Consider the following 17984-nt stretch of genomic DNA (forward strand, 5'->3'; position numbering starts at 1 on the left):
GCCACCACAGTGTCATAAAATGTCCGTTACAGAGTCCAGCGCACTCCAAAGGACCTCACCACCAGGATATCTATATTACATTTAATTTATTAACTTAATAAAAATAAAAAATATTAACCTAGATAAGATGTACTTTATTAATCCCCAAAGGGGAATTCAATCTTTTCACTCTGTTATTAGAAACACAATCACAGCAGTCACAGGGCAGACACACAGAGATAATTAACCATTCACACCAATGGACAATTGTAGATTCACCATGGACCTAACCTGGACTGTGGGAGGAGGCCGGAGTATGCATGGGAAGAATATGCCGACTCCTCACGTCCGAACCAGGATTTGAACCAGGAACTAGCGGTGGGCGATACTGGGAATTCTGGTATCGATCCGATACCAAGTAAATACAGGGCTAGTATTGCCGATACTTTTTACTCGAAATGTCATGATCATTGAATAATTTTGTGATTTTGCCTGTAGTTAGTTGAATATGATTATGAAGATTACTTTCTACTACACACAATTGTTTAAGAAAAAGTCACTACTGCAAAATAACAAAAAAGCAACAATGTAACAAAAATATAAATATAACAAAAATATAAAAATAACAATGTCAACAACACACAACACTGCTTTAATATGTTTGTGTAAATCGGTGGTGTTACCACAGTGGCGAACGGCTTTCTTGCACACATCACATGTGGCAGTGTCCCTATCAGCTCTAGTGAATAAAGTCCACACAGCGCTTCTCTTTCTCTCCGCCATCACGGGCTGCTCTCCGCTCTCTGGCAGAGCAGGAAGGGGGGGAGGGGGCAAAGTGTGCCTTAGTGAGCAGCAGAGAGAGAGAGAGAGAGAGAGAGAGGTGCGCTGTTTGCACAGTAAGACTTGGAGAGACGCGGCGCTCGCATGAACTCTGTGAGGAAATTCGAGTAATTTGCAGGACGTATAGAAGAGAAACTGCAACAAAAGTATCGATCTCATCACGCTAGTATCGATCCGATAACGATACTCACCCTGGTATCGATACTATCGATATTTAGATCGATACGCCCACCCCTACCAGGAACCTTGTAGCTGTGAGGTGACAGCACTAACCACTTCACCATCTGCACCCCAAAAACTAAATAGATAAATAAATAACAAGACTAGGTGAGAACCTAGTATGTGGCTGACCGCATCAGGTCAATGTGCGCTTTTGTGGGCAACACTGGAAGCGTGGCGTGTGCGTGGCGTGTACGTGACGGCTGCGGGACGTGTTCGTTCTCATTTGAAATGCATGAAAACAGGTGAGAGTCCTCACACTGCTGGCGTGATACGGGCCGGAAATGTAGAGAATATTTGATATATACGCCTATTTTTACCGCGAGCTGCTCGCGGTTCTTGGCAACAATACACAGTGCAAATGAATTGTGAGTCCTGTTGATCTCCGACAGCAATATTAACATCTCTTCCAGGTAAAAGTCACAGGCACGGAGAGTAAAGTAGGTCAACACTTCCAGTATGCTTATTCAAAGTAAAGGCCCGATCTGGAAGTCTGACTCCCCTCGTTTGTACACAATGCTTTTATTTTGAAGTGTTTCCTGGGCCGTTGTTTGTAACTTTTCCAGGAAGTTACTTGATCAATAAAGTGACTCACAGGCTCCTGATTGCGGTCCTTGCTTAACATTGTTTGAAATAAAAACGTAGTCGTAAGTCTCCCGCAGGCCACAAGTATATATGTTAGTAAACATAAATAAATAACATCGTGTTACAGACGTAACTTGGGTGCAATCTGTCCCTAGCTTGCTCTCCATCTCTTTGTCTCGGCTCATACGGTTGTTTTGTTTTGTGTTAATTAAGGTCCCGTTTCGAACATAAATACGATCGTTTTTTGTTGAGACCAACCCACGGACACCTTTAAAACAAAGACCTGAAACAACTCCTGGATATGCACGGTGCGGACATGGTGAGGACAGCGGAGGAGCAGCCCCGCCTATACTCTGTGGCTCTGAAAGTACCGTCACTCACTCGCTCACAAACTCACTCACTCACTCAGTTACTCAGTCACATACAGACCCATGTGGAGGGCTGACCCCGGTGGTCAGCCAAAAATAAAATACACTAAAATAATGAATAAATATAACTAACAACAGGCTAATGTGTAAAATGTGGTTTATTTTTTTTAAACATTTAATTGTCTTGTCTTGTTTTCAGCCAGGGCTGAGACAGCAACATCACACAGTATCTGATGTTGGGTTTGCACAATAACAAAAGGGAAGCACAGTTGGACAATGATGGATGTGTGTATTCCAGGAGAAGCCAGAACATATCCGTTAAGCCGTTGGCCGATGAGCGTTCAGTCTTATTTCACTTTTGTTGCTGTTCGGACTCAGTCGTCTCAGACGTGTTGAAGGTTGAGTTGCATCAGCATTTTTTGAGCTCTGTTTACCGTGTCAAATCCTTCCATGAAATGCTCTGACTACGGATAAAAGAAATCTTATTCTTATGCAATGCATTACACATTGCACATCCAACATTTATCAAAAAAGTTCCCCCTTCACACACTTGCACTTCCTATTTCAGTATACGAGTGCAGCACTCGTGCTGACTGTAGTGCAGTGTGATTACTTGCTGTAAATGTGGAAACACTTTAATCCAGCATAATCAGTGAGGTATGCACTATGGCTGGCTCGGCGTATTAATGAGACAGACTAGGAGCCCCGTTAATCTAGTAATGCCTTCTACATAACATGCCCGGCTGTGATGGAACACCTCTGTGTGTTGAGCAAAGTGGAGCAGAGTTTAACTAATACAAAGAGACAGTAACAAGAGGACTTATCGGAGGCACTTTTTCTCTCTCAGCCTCTCTGGTGTAAAAGAAATAAAACATCCCCCTGCGACTGGAGGAGGCGCTTTTTCTTCTGAGTGGCTGGCGGCAGTAACCAGTGTCCGTGGCTGTGGTTAGCGGGCCTGGAGGAGGCTGCGGGGCAGGGGGAGGCACCGGGCCAGACGAGATGGATGGCTGTGGAGACTGAAACTGACAGTGTGTGAGAAAAGCAGCTCTCAGGTGCTGCACCTGCCATCCATCTCACTTCTGACCAGGCAAGGCATGAGTGGCACTGTTGTTGCACCTTTTAGATACTCTTCATTCACTCGTACACACGTAAATATGCAACCACACATAGACACAAATAGGTACACACACTAAGCAGAGCGTGTTTGACCTTTGGCCTTCATCAGTTTGTTCCTCTCCCTCGTGGATTTCTTGAATGCTGTTTTCTTTAAAGTTATTTGAAAGCTCACACAGCCAGGGCCAACAAAATAAAGGAAAACGAGGAGACGATTCAAAGAAGCGAAAACATAACACAATAAAAGAGAGAGTGCGTATGATCAAAGACCTACAAGATGGAGTGTAACCTCTGAGTGAGCTGCACCTCCCGGCCCAGAAGCATTTCATAACCAGGGCTGCTGCCGAGATGTTTAATCGTGTTTGTAAAGGCTTCTCTGATATCATTCCTGTCCCTTCCTTGGCTGTGTGAACGCATCACGGCGCGACTGGGGTAACACAGATGAACTCTGGTGCAATCGGAAACAGATGCAATCATTAATTATGCAAGCAAATGTCCACCGTTTAGCCAGTCTGATGGCCGCTCGTAGGCAACGTGCTTATCGTACTTATGGAGCAGTGCGGGGAGTTGGGGACACGTTCATGCCAGCTCTGCTGCCAGATGGCAGGCACCACGGCACTAAAAATGGACGTAAAAGACCTATTTGTCACACAGATGAATGATTAGACTCCCCGGGTGAAGAGCTCGCTGACACGGTGTCCTGTAGATACAGAAGCTCAGGTTTATTTATCGCCACATGCTGCTTTTTTTATAAAGCACCTGAACAAGACAAAATACCTGACTTCACTTTAGTAATAGCTGTTCAGAGGGAAACAAAGTAAAAAGTCATACGCACACACCACAGCGATTATCTCCACTTCACTAAGCTGTGATGATGGCGGTACGTTACTTTATCTATGACCTTTATCAAACTCTCTCAGAATGACAGCTTCATTCTGCCGGGGCGGACAGGTGTGGCTTGTCTTTCCTCAATCGACCTCAGATGTGTCTGTCCCACGGCTGCAGCTACACACATCAATAACAGGTTTATCATGCTGATGAGAGAGTATTAACCAAAGCTTAATGGGACATTCAGACAGTGATAAAGCGCACAGACAGCTGTTGACGAGCGGCTGCACACGGCTTGTTAATGTGCTGATAGGCTGGAGGAGAGTAACAGTGTTATTGAACATGTTAGGTCTAAGGACAGTGAGTGTATGGTGACGTGTTTATGGAGCGCAAAAAAGATGGGATTTAAGAGTTTAGTATCCATCTTGTACCATATTTTTTAATCACTACAAATGTTACAAACAAGACTTCAAATCGTCCGACTTTGAAAGTTGTGAGGGAAGGAAAGGAGAGGAAACAGAGAGAGGAGGAAAAGAGAGAAAAATAAAGGGAAAAGTAAAGGACAGAAGGAGAAGATAGAGGAAAGGAGCTGAGAGGAGTGATACATAAAGGATCAGAGAGAGAAGATGAGAGAAAAGATGAAGGACAGGAAACAGAGGACAGGAAGGGAGAAGCAAACGGAAAAAAGAGGAAAGGAGAGGAGACCAAAAGAAAGGAAGGGAAGGAAATGGGAAAAAGGAGAGAAAAGAAATGAAAGGAGAAGAGGGACAGAAAAGGGGAAGAGGGGAAAGATAAAGAAGAAGAGTAGATTAAAAAGGGGACAGAAAAGAAGAGGAAAAGAGAGGGAGTGAAGAGAAAAGGAGAGGAGGGGGAAGGAAAGGAAAGGAGAAAAGGATAGAGGAAAGAATTTGAGAGAAGGGAGGAGAGGAGAGGAGAAGATGAGAGGAAAGAGGAAGGACAGGAAACATAAAGTAAAAAAAAGGAGCTGAAAGGAGACAAAGAGGAAGGGAAGGAGATAGAGGAGAAAAGGGAAAGGAATAAAGGATAGGAAAAGAATAGGGAGGAGAAGAAAGACTTTATTAATCCCCGAGGGGAAATTCAATGTTTTCACTCTGTTAGAAACATGTTACCCACACAAAGGCCCGATAAACAGACCTGCACAAACAGGACTCTGTGGACATGCATGAATGGAGAGGTGTCAGAGAGAGGGGGCTGCACATGGACATGCGCCCCGAGCAGTTGGGGGATTCGGTGCCTTGCTAAAGGACACCTCGACGGTGCCCAGGAAAGGAGCCGGCACCTCTCCAGCTACCAGCCCCATTTCCATACTCGGTCCATACCGGGACTTCAACAGGCCACCCTCCGCTTCCCAGACTGAACTATTGTCTACCCCCAAAGAAGCAGAGAGAGGAAAGAAAAAGAGAGCAGGGAAAAGGAAAGGAAAGGAACCGAGTGAGGAAAAAGAACAGAGAGGAGAGGAACAGACATGATGAAGATAAAGTCAGGAGGGAAGAGGTGACATAAATCAAGCAAAGGAAAGGGGAGAAGATGACATGAGGGGAGAAGAGAAAAAGAAATGCTAAGGAAAGAAAGAAAGGAGAAACAGCAGGAGGGGAGAGGCAATCTGCTTCCAGCTCAGACACATGTGTGACTTAGTAAATGAATTAAGGCAGCAGTGATTAAAAGTGACAGAACGGTGAGGGATCTTCTTCATTACTTCAACAGAAATTAGCGTTAGAAAGAAAAAGAAAGCAGCTAATTTATTCAAACACACACTCCAACTCTTTAAACACATGCATGCTCAGGTTTGAAATGCAATCAAACGATTGGTGCATGCTTTTTCATCCCCAGACAACCCATGAAATACAGGATGAACTTCTTGTTCCTCATGTTCCTCTGCTTTCCAGAAAAAAAGAACCAAACACCTGAGAAAAACACGCAGGCCCGAGGAGGAGTAGGAGTGCATCTCGGCGCAGCTGTCCGCTCAATCAATATTTACCTTTTGCAGCGTTCAGCATTGATCTCAGTAAGTGACTGTCTAAGTGAATGAGGCAGAGCAGGACCAGGTGAAAAAAGGGATTAATAATCCATGACTGTCTCCTCACCTGCTCACCTCCACTCAAGCATGTACGAACGAGTGGAGGCGGAAGTTACTCAGAAATTATTTATTACTCAGGAAGTATTGATTGTGCAGCGGGCACTGACTGGAACTTTAACGCACCTTTGTATCAGGTGCCGTCAAGGACTTTCAAATAAACTAGATCAGACCATGCAACAACTCTGCAAACAACCGCTTATTACATGAAACCAAAGCACATATAAAGAAAAGATTTATGGCACACGTTACCCATGATCCAAATCTCCACACAAGCCAAATGAGTAACTGAGACCCGTCAGGGAAACACATTTCACGCCTCCTGACAGTCCATTATTCACCGGCTGGGAGTAAAGCAGATAGTGCCTGGAATAATAATAAAAAATCAGCCTCTAATCAAGTTAACGTAAATCTCTACTCAACCGCTCTGACAGCTAACCTCGAAAAAGTACAGCCAGGCTGCAACATGGCTGTCTTTGATCTCCGTGTGGATGATGATAATAAAAAGGTATCACGCTGCGGATGACCATGGAAACCATCAATGAAGCGCTGAGAGCGAGATGGAGGCATTTAATCCAGTTTTTGAGGTGCCAGTTTCCCAAGTTGCATCATTTTACCTTGAAGTTGAGAGTAACGCCCCGACATGTCAAAATAAACCCTGAGAACAGATTAGGCCTTGTTTTTCTTCCTTTTGTTCGTTTGTGTGTTTCCTCCCCTCTAGAGGATAACAGGTCAGGTGTTTGAGCCGGTAATTCTGGGAAATATACGAGCACACTCCTTCAAAATGAGCCTCTATTACCGAGGATGTCACCGAGACCTCCAGAGCAATAAGCAGGGCTTTAAAAGTGGCTCCACTCTCCAGTCAAACAGCAACATTTTCAAAATAAGAGCACCTCTTTTAATCAAACCGCTCTCCGCTTTAATCCCCATCATCTTCATAAGTCTGATATCGATGTGTGAGATCTTTGTAATACAGATAAAACTCTGATCTTGAGCGATAATGAGTCACAACCTGCTCATGATTTCATTTGGTCCGTGTCACCCTCGATGACTAGCGCTCTCCCAGCAGCCCTTAATGTCATCAGGCTGTGCTCACTCAAACATGTGTTTTTTTCTCATTTAACTTGAATAATTTTCGGCGCTTCCCAGAAGGACGGTTAACCTCGCTCATATTTTCAGAGAAATGGCATGATCCATGCTAAATCTCATTTCCTCCAATATTACCTTATTTCTTATGACATTTGATTTGTGCAAACATTACAGAAGAGTGAAGTGAGAGAGAGAATTGCTTGTAATGAATTCTTATTATTCATTAATTTGGACTTCATTGAACGTGTAGAGTTTAATACAGCAATGGCTTTATCTCGCCTAAGTGTATGGTGATGCATCTTCACTATAAAATGACCTCGAGAGATATCCAGATACAATTTTCCCCCATTAAAGTTGTTCCAAATTAAACACATTATTAATAACAGCTGAAGGCCTATACTATGTGACTATATGACCCTGTGTGGCAACACTATTGCTACCCCTCAAAACTGAAGCCAAGCACACAGTGCAGCTGTTTTACAGGTGGGATTTTCTTTGTTACACACTCTCTGCTGACATTACAATGATTTAGCTTGCTATTGTCTCATGATAAATTACCTGAAATTCATTATCTTTGCCACTTATAAAGGAGGGACAGCCATAATAAATGTATGTCACCTCTCCTGGCCAGTTAAGCTCCCTTTTGCTGCCCTTATCTTTCACGTCTTGTGTTTCCTGTTTTATTCTGATACTCACCATGTGTCTCGATTCAGATCCCCCACTTCCTGCCCTCCTGTGTTTCCCGCGAGAGAGATTACCTTTCCCGCCCGAATGTGTTTCGCCTGTGTCGGGACCCTAATGTGGGTCGCGGATATGTGCTTGGAAACAAAAGTTGTGGCCAAAAGCACTTTTATTTTGAAGGACATGGGTATCCTTTGATGTGCGTGTAGTAGTAATGTAGTTTATTCATCCTCTGTGTTTCCACTGATTGGGTAATCCCAGCTACACTTACATTCTTGAAACTCAATGAGCAGTACAGTAGTTGCATTTATGTTGCACCTCTTCAGTTTATTTCAGTTGAAAAATTAAATGACTAAATTGTAGAGGGAATATTTTCCTCTAATGCACTGCTGCCTGCTTGTCATTTTGGTTAACTATTGTACTGTGGTGTTTTGTGATGTTGATATACCGTGATGTTTTGTTCCATCTCAGGTCCAAACTGCACAGATTTTGATTAAAGAAATTTGACTGGTTAAAAAATCTGGGTCGCAATTCGTCATTAATAACGAAATTGTAACATTAAGGAGGTGGTGGTGGGTCCCGAGGCCAGACCAGTTTAGAACCATTGCTCTAGAAGCTGTGTCTCAGTTCAGAGGCTACATCCTTCGAAGGACGCAGGCTACGAAGGATGGATGTACCTGATGGATCCTTGTGGCCTGGGAAAATCCGATGCTTTGTCTTGGCTCTGAAATACATCCTTCGAAGAATGCAGCCTGAAGTGGGACACAGCTAGAGACTAATGCTGTGTTGCCCTTCTTCTGTGCCAGTTCTTCTTGATCCTTTGTGTCAGCTTTCCAGCATTCCCTTGTGTTCTTAATAAGCCTTGATCTGCCCTCTTTGTGTCTTTTGCATTTTGTCTCTGCCTTTTGATTTGATACCTCTGCCTGCTTTGAGCGACTTTCTGTGTACTCAACCCTGATTGTGATCAAACTGACCGCAACAAACTGTGATGTAACAGAAAACACAGCCTTACCTGAGAGTGAAGTTAATGAGCTGAGCAGAGCTGGCCATGAGTATGTAGAAAGTGGCGATGTCAGTCTTCTTCAGTGGTTTGGACGACGTCCGTATGACGATGGCATTGCCCAGCTTGAGTCTAGAAAGTGTTGCCATCCCTTTAGGCACCTGAAGAAGTCGTACGCTGCCAATCCTCTGCATGGGCGTGACAGGGACGTACTCTGCCTGCTGCTGCGAGCCGCTCCAGCGACTTCCATCCGCAGAATTACATTTCCCATTGACTTTGGGCTGCGCCTGGTAGTAAAGCTCTACAGGGTTCCCAGCAGACGGGTCCTGCCTCTCCCTGCTGGTGCCCTCTGACCCCGGAGCAAACCAGCTAGGAGCAGGAGCGAGTTCAGCCATGCAAGTTCCCCTCTCCCCTCCCATGGCGCAGGACCCCCTCACCTCCTGAGTCTGCCAGAAAGCATACACTGTCACACACGGTAGCTCATCCAAAGCTCCTTCCCCCCGGCCCCACTCTCTCCCCGCCACATAGAAGAGCACCCGCACTTTGGGCTTGGAGGAGAAAACACGAGGCGTCAGCACGAAGGCCTGGATCTTCCAGTTGAAGGTAAAGACCTCGGGAGCGTTGTAGAGCTGCACAGACTGGACCAGGTCTGGAGGCACGAGCTGCTCGGTAGACATGGTGCCGTAGCTGGCGTTGACAGCAGGCTGGCGGCTCGCTCTCAGGATAACAAAGGGCTGCGTGTGACTCTGCATGCTGGAGTTCCTCATGAAGTCCTGCCCAGCCTCCTTAAGGAAGAGATAGTCCGCGTCTCGCACCTCATAGTTGACCGGCAGGAAGGCAGGGAAAGGCACTGGGCTCCTGGTGTCCGTCAGCTCTTTGCTGCTCAAATCTGTGAGAGGGAAAACATACAAGTTCAAGATTATATCATAGTACCACACTTCCAACAAACTACATAACATTTATAACACTAAACTAATTACATTTCACTTCACTTGTATCATATATGACTTCAATTTATGACAATAGCATCGCTTGAAATGGAAGTCATCATGTAATAAACCAGAACAAAGGCACTGAGGTCTCCTTGACACGACACAATAAAATTAAGTGAAAAACACCAGTCGCGTGCCAGGAGCTGACACTTGAGCACAAAAGTCAGCCAAGGCCAACTTATCAACTGAGTGGGGGCATCAAGGTATTACGCTAAAAGGCCCCTGAGCTTAACCTTAGAACTTCAGAATGGGAGCACATAAGTGAAATGAAGTAAATTAGAACGAGAGAAGCTTAGGAGTGTTTTTGTTTCGGAGGCCGCAGACACTTCGAGGACGGAGCAGCAGCTGAACTGAATATTTTATCCTCTTTGCCTTAAATGCAACACCCTCTCCACAACTCGGCAAAACAGTATAACAGTGTTAAATTGATTAAAATCTGTTTAATCGTGTACCCCAATTTTAATCGGTATATCTTAATGGAGCTGAACGGTGGACCATTTAATGTGCACGTTAATACAAACCAGAAGCAGAGACAGAGCACATGTCTTAATGAACATTAAACAACCCAGTGAGCACCACCCAGGATTTCAGGTCCTCATTTTAATCATTTCATCAACACGGCTAAATTACGGTTAGGACATCAAACACATTTTTGTTTTGTAATTTTACTAGTTTGTTCATTTTAGCAATGAAAGTGTGACGAAAGTGATGTAGCGGGATTTCTCCAAAATCATTTTGCAGCGGTTGGTGAAATCCCGTCTACACAAAGACGTCATTTCAGCGCTTTTTATTTTTCATACAAAAATCATAAACACGCCGCTTTATGGGCTGTGTGGTGTTAACAAGAAGGTTCAGAGACATCTTAAAGGGAACAGTTTTAAACATTCCCCAAAGAAGAAGAAAAAGGAAGACTGAGCATGTGCAGGTACTTCGGCTATGCAGCTCTGACTATGAAGGCAGAACGACCTCTGGATGCTGACGTAGGCGATTAATACCTAATGGAGTGACAAGTTTTAGGAGACCTCGATGGCCGATGGTGATGAGTGCCAGACTTAAATGCAGCTCTCGTGAGATCAAATCCAACTCCACCCATGTGTGCGATAATTCTTTCATTGTTGACTGTGATGCACGGCTCACTTCTCCAATCATTTTAGCCGCTATGCGACTGGAAAATTGCCGTTAAAATGTGTGCGAATGTGTGATGAATCTTGTGACAGAAATTAGGTGGAAACACAAACGTTTAATCAACGTCAGCGGTGAAAAAACTGTTCAACAGAAAATGCTCACTGGGAAGTTAGAGGAAGTCTTTTTTGAAGACTCTTGAAAAAGGAAAGGGCTGCCAAAAATATAAATTCAGAATGGAAAACAATACCTTTCCCTCTTCTCTGCTATATATTTCAGACAACTCTATCGACACCAAAAATAGAAATCACAATACCCTTTTTGAACCCCATCAGCTTCTGTTCATGTATGTGCAGTCTCTTGAGTACATTGAGGTAACTGTCACACAAAGAGAATATAAATGTACTTTTTCAAACCTTTCTACTGCAACTCGAATGTACGGCAACTCTGAACTGATTGAAATGTACCTTTGAATACATTCTCTGTCATGTTATAATGCTACATTTCCATATATCCCTCCCCTGCCCCACTTTCACCTCTATCATGCATGATCTGCTTTCACTTACGGAGAGGAAAGGTGGGATCTGATACATCTGGCACAAGATTGGAATCAGCCATCAAAAACTGGGATTAAAATGGCTTTTGCAGATTGTCATCAGGCTGTGAATATCCAGCAGATCCTCCGTGGAAAAAGCGAGAAATGCTGCACAACAGCACGTGGAGTGAATTCTAATGAAAATATTCACTTAGAAATCTAAAATCATGTTCATTATTCTGACAAATCTGTGTTTATGCATCAGATGCTTTGTCTCGGACAGTGTTATGGAACAATGGTGAGGATTACGGCCAAAATTTTAAACACACATATGAAGAGCATCGACTGAGAGTTAAAAACAAACGTACGGCACAAACATGCTCTGATCTGGTTTAAAAGCTTAATGGGTACAGTTTGCCTCAGTGGAAAAATGAGCAGAGGCAGAGGTCACCCGGCCATCGCGTGTCCTCATTAAACGTCCATTTTGACAGAATTATGAAGATTATAGCAGCTGACCTGAGTGTGCACTGTTGATCTGGTCGCTAATTGCCCTACTCTGTGAATTAAGGCCGGAAAACACTGGTGTTTACTCTACAGATTATGACAAAATGGATGAGGCTGCATTAGCATAGTGAAAAACAACTTTAGTAGCATCTCAGACTTCAACAAATCACCGTCCCAGTGGTGCACCCAAACAGAGCAATGTTTTACAAAGGAGATGATATTTAGATCTCAGATGCATGTGTGAGATGATGACAAAAGATGACAGTCCTTTCCGTCGTTGAATTATTCATCGTTATTTGTCTCTTGAGGAAGGTTCTTCCATGTCAATATCAGCCGTCGTGTCCCACATGGTTGCTGCCACTCGACAGGTCCGTCTGTCACGGTCTCTTCTGTTTTTCATCTCCAACAGCCCGTCATGATGGTGTGCCAGTCACCACGGCAATAACTATACTGTACGTGTCACCATCATGTCAACCCAGCCGCCCTCTGAGGAAGACAACAGCATCTTTTTTTTCCCCCCTCTCAAGAGTGTCAGTCATGTTCTGCGAGTGGGCGACACACTGCCTGAGAGACCGTGTGCAGGGGACGGGGGCTGTCCTGGCTTAGCCTTCCAGAGGCCGCAGTGACAGATGTGCTGTTTAATACCAGAGCTGGCAGCGGCTCGGGCTGGAGTGAATATAAACTGGCTCGGTGTCTCCAGGAGGGAGAATGCACCGCCAATGTAGCAACAATTCACATGCAAGCTTGTCCCTTTACTGTTGGGTGTGATGGGTCAGCCGTGCTCGCGTTGTTTCACACGCTTTTCCTTTCGTGAAACCCAAAGGGGGGCATTTAAATGAGGCATACAAAGCACGCCATCCATTTGTGAACATGATAGCAGACTTTGCAGTCACTGTTTGTGTGTTTATGATTCATGGCAGGCTAGGAGGTGCATCCTTCTCCTCTGCCAATAATCCAGATACTCAGATAACAAGTAGCTAATGTAGGCAGAACTGCTCTTCTTCTGTGGTGCTCTCATCATGATGAGAGTCCTGCCCTGCGCTGATAAACATGAGAGCAAAGCCGCCTGCACAGCTGTGCCAGCCTCTGAAATCACTCATTTTGAAGACTGAGCTTCTCTTCCTCCTTGGCTGAGTCAGAAAGCATCAGTGTTGCCATGCAGATGATTCTAAAAGCCACCTCCACCACGACTGCTCCGCTGCTGCATGAACATGTACAATGCTTTGCATTGTTGATTTATTTTATTTTTTTACTGTATGTAGGTTAAGTGCTCTCTCCGAGGAGGAAAAAAACAGAAGTTCTCTTTATGCCCGGGTTTAGATTATGAGTTGGTAATCACGTCTTTGTTCGCTCCTCTCTGTGTCCCACTGAGGACGCTCCCTGAATTAAATTACATTCAAGAGTTGTTGTTTTTTTACACATAAAACACCGTTGTGCCTCTGACTGTAGCAGAAAATTAACTTCAGGTTGGGCTTTTCTTCCGAAAATGAATATGTGTCAGAGCTTTTCATGTGTATAATATCCCTCAGTTGTGCTTTTTTGCCGCTTGTCTAACCCAAACAAAGTAAATAAGAGGTTTACTTTCTTGTATTAAAATATAAATGGCCAGCAGCCTGATCACACTCCGGTTTGAAAAGCACACCACAGTATAGTTCTGCAGCGCATCTAAGTAACTGCAAAGTTTACTTTAGGATTAAGACCCAAAGATTCATTTCAAAATAATGTTCCTCATCACCAGTTTTAATAACAACACTGCTGTATTTAATGAGCTACATTTTGCCCTGCAGTTTGTCTTAAGGTTCTAAATTAAAATCCTTCCTTAGGTCAGCTCACTTCCTCCCAGCGAGCTTGTCTTTGAGCATTATTTCTCCAACTGTAATCAATCTTTGTATTATTCTATTAAATTGCACATGGCCCGAGCAGCCACTTTGAATTCTAATGTGCAGTAATGACTTTTACCATATGTGCAAAACAGCTTGCAGAAGTGAGGCGACTCCCAATGGCATCAGCGAAGACAACAACGGTAGTCTGCATTTTAATCAGTAATTGAGGGATTAAAAGTTTCTCCTTCATGTTTGTTAAATCTTTTTGAATAATGTTAGCTTTGATATTTTAATGTAAGAAGGTGTGGCAATGATGCAGGTGACACTAATTAAGCACCTGAAGAAGACAACACTCTAATTTAAACCAATGTTAACACTATGTGTTTGTTTCTGTTGACTGGCTGACCTTTCCAATATCTTTAATAAAGCACCGAAAGTCTCGTTATGATCTGACAACTTGCTGATAATTAGGTAAATATTTGAGTGTTTGTGGGACGTCTAAAGAGCAGCTCAGAAGAGAGGAAGAACAGAGGAAAGAAGCTGTGAGGAACTTTACGTTAAAGCATCTCTCAGCATCACGGTTAATTATCAAAGGTCATAAAGAAAGAAAAACTGTGATCCAAGAAGGTCTGGAAGACATATAAAAACATAAGCGCTGCTTCAATGCGGTGTCTGCTACAGGCGGCTAATTGGAAGGCGTGATCCCAATTAAATGAAAAGTCATAAAGATTTCAGTGACACCTCTTCTGGACTTCTCTCAAATGTAAGAGTTGTGAGAAGAGCAGATGGTTTCTAAAAAAGGATCAGAACTATTCAGTGATGGTGTATTGATGTTGTGTGGTCCATGTTCTTTCACTGATTTGTTGATATGCCTTTGAAAATATGTCATCAAAGTGAATTATGACAACAGGCCTGGTCAGACGCTCTTTCAAAATAAAAGTTTTAAAAGACTTCTTATCTTGCAAATCTCACAGTCTGGTCTAAGCACTCTTGACAGCATTACGATTGTATCATATACATGCTTTAGGAAGTGCTTGGTATAAACATATGAATATGATGTGCTTATCATATAGCCTGTAATGCTCTGTAGGCCCGGCGGTGAGAGGATGGAGGAGATAAGGAGAGAGGGGAGAGAGAGAGAGTGGGGGCTTAAGCTTGTGCAGTGATTGGTAGGGATTGCCATGTCCAATGAGACTCTTAAAGCTGCTTTAAAAAATCTCAATTTCCCCATTTTCGTTATGATTTTATCCAGATAAATCAGACAGCTCCCTGGAAATAATCATCTATGAAGCAGTTATAGGCTTTACAGTGAATGTCTTTGTGATGTGCTTTTTTCTTCTTTTCATTATCAAAGTTGGGAATAGATTGCTTCTTTTTTTGCTTCAGTGTGTGTGAAAATGTGAGAATTGCTTCTGCAGGTTTTCTATTGGACACATGAGGGGAAATAATACTTCCCACTGAGAAGAAGAAGCAACATTAAGGCTCAGCTCAAGTAATATAATGTCTCTATAATGTCTCTATATATAAAGTCTTTTACCCCGGATTAATTTCATCCTACATGTTTTATATCCCACTCGCTGGAGTGACACCTCTTCGCCTGAAGTAAGACACGTACAGTATGCTAATGTTAGACTCGGTGAGACGATGTATCACTGTGGACTGAGATGAAAGTTGTTGGCACAAATGAGGACATTTATATATTATTTAGACCTCCAGAGAAGGCTGTTTTACTGCTGGCTTGGCACTGCTGAGAGAGGGCCCACCTCCCACCAGTAACATGTGCACATGATGGACAGTCGTGTCTGATTGGTTTTCAGCTGTTATCATTAAAGAGCAGACACAGTGTGAATGCATAAACAGTGAGAGCCCCGAGAAGCGTCAGGTTCGTTCACTGCACTTTGGCAGAAGCTGGTCTTGTATTCAAACGTGATGGGCAGCTTAGATTTCAACACATCACAAACACTCAAGCATTTAATCCCAGGTCACTTACCTTGCGTGAGAACTGCTGTAATTGTTGCAAAGAATATGTGTAACATCCTCCAGCTCTGGTTGTAAAGGCTCATTTTGGCACCCGGCGCGGCTCGCTCTTCCAGGCAACTTCCCAGTGTCCGTTTGGTCTCGTTTCAGCGGAGCATAGAGCGGATCGTTTCATCCATCTCTGCAGTTCGCACACTTAACATAATCACACCTGTGGGAGTACAAATTGCATTGTAGTCCGTGTTGCAGGTAATATGGACAGCGCATCGATTCAGCGGCAGGTTGTGCGTAAAAGTTGTGCGTAACGATCCTGGAGATGTCTCCCTTGAAGACTTTTGTGTCCGGTCAGAAAAAGTGGCAGTTTTTAGCTGAATCTGTGGGACAAGGTTCCGTTTCGTTTAAAATCACCCTTGTAAGCGTAATTATCCCAATAAGTCCTCCCGAATGGGTCGGTCCCCCGGTCTGCCGGCGCGGCTGGGACTCTGCGGTGTTAAACGGCTGTTAGCAGATCACTGACTGTCTTGTGCGCAATCCTCAGGGCACTAAACTCATCATCTGTCACTGTTCATCTGCTCAGGAAGCCACGTCCATGTACGCAGCTGGTAGGATTAACCCTGCGTTGGTTTGAATGCCATGTCAGAAGACATGATCAGACGTGACGGGGGCTAATGTGTGCTGATTTTTGATCGCTGAATCTGTTAGAGGGAGACCCGGGGTGAACTTACAGTGAAGCGGATAGTCTGCATTGTGGAGGATAAATGTGCAGATTTGAGGCACAGATTGGAAGCAGGGATGTAGTGGAAGTTACTTTACTGAACTCTGAAATGTGTTGTGATGTGAAATGTCATTGAAAACAGAGTAAAATAAAAAGAAGTAGTTTCAGGGATAAGAAAATACTTCCTTGAAAATATTATTGTATTTTCTTTTGTCTGATATTTGTTCTGTTATGATAAGACTATGTCTACTGATATCATCGAGTTCTCATACCAGGTTATCCTATACTGACGCTTTGTATCATCCCATATGCGTCACACAGACGCACAAGGTTGCTGTTTCTTAATCTGCATAACCAAACCACATAGAAAAACTCTGATTCCCATAATTGTCTAGAAAAAAAACACAGTTTTCTTCGGGGTTAATAATCATTCACACAAAATTAAGTGAGAAAGAGACATGAAATTGCAACATATCTTGACAGTTTTCGATTGCATGTAATTTATTTATCATATTTTAAATTCAACCACAGCAAATCAGACTCATTAGGACATGTTTGCATCACACTTACCTCATAATCACTGTTCATTCAAAATTCAGACACTGCTTCTTACATTATGAATAAAACCCCCACTCTCACACTGTTGCATCTTTTTTACGTACTGCCCTTTAAAAAATACATCAGCTTTAATTACAGTGATATTCACTCGCTCCGTCTCCCTGACTGGCTGTGAGCATCAGGTGGGTTTTTAGTGCCCTCTGATGGTTAGAAGGAGTTTCAGGGATGTCGGGGAAGCAAAGGTGAGTGAGTGACTCTTTGCTTGCAGCACAGTTGCGTCAGAAATTGTTTGGCTTTCAACTCATTTTGGCTCATTTTGTCAACAGAGAAACTGATGAGTGGAATTCATATTCATGCATGTGTACGCAGACTGTTTTCATGTGCAGGTGTAGCTGTGGGAAAGTGGTGCTGACTCATGTGCAACACTGTGTTTGGGAGGCAGGGAGGATAATTAAGTTTGGTCAAATTATTTGTTGTTATTATAGCTGTTATAGGTGTTATTTCTCTTTTATTACATTATGTATAGTATAGTTTATTAAATGTGCTATTTAGATAAAAATTACTTGAAACACATCCATCAATCCTCCGTGGAAAAAGCCTCAAATGGTGCACACATGGCGTCTTTCCCTCTTTTAAAGGTCACTTTTTGCAGACTTGTAGTGGAAACTGTAATGGGGCTTTATTGACTAATTAAGAGGATTAACCAACGTATCAATACACAGACTTTGTAACCAAACCTCGCAGTATCTGCAGACAGAAAAAAGTTGCCACAATTGCTGCTGTGAGCTTATAGCCATCCTCTCGAGCACTGCAGCTCTGCGATAAGCAGCAGCAGCATCCACGTGTTGGGGTTGCTCCAGCATGCTGTATAGTGCCGCTCTGGGATCATTTAGATCCTTGGCTATTTACCTGCTCCTCACACAGTCAGACAGCAACTACTCCGTGCATCGAGAAAAGGTTG

The 17984-nt window shown here is 43.5% G+C and overlaps 1 protein-coding gene across 1 annotated transcript in view; it reads right to left on the reverse strand.

Moving 5' to 3' along the window:
• The window catches only part of LOC138610454 (transmembrane protein 132D), a 35486-nt gene extending 19620 nt beyond the window's left edge, over positions 1-15866 (reverse strand). Inside the window, exons 1-2 of the mRNA XM_069683216.1 lie at positions 15764-15866; positions 8810-9686 (exon numbers count right to left, since the gene is read on the reverse strand). Coding sequence (XP_069539317.1) covers positions 8810-9686; positions 15764-15836 — 950 coding nt within the window. The 5' untranslated portion in view covers positions 15837-15866. The remainder of the gene's footprint in view (positions 1-8809; positions 9687-15763) is intronic.
• Positions 15867-17984: the final 2118 nt, after the last annotated feature.

This window comes from Semicossyphus pulcher, unplaced genomic scaffold (assembly GCF_022749685.1).
Source record: "Semicossyphus pulcher isolate SPU_LCO1_2020_fin unplaced genomic scaffold, fSemPul1.0.p SCAF_6, whole genome shotgun sequence".
Lineage (NCBI taxonomy): Eukaryota > Metazoa > Chordata > Actinopteri > Labriformes > Labridae > Semicossyphus > Semicossyphus pulcher.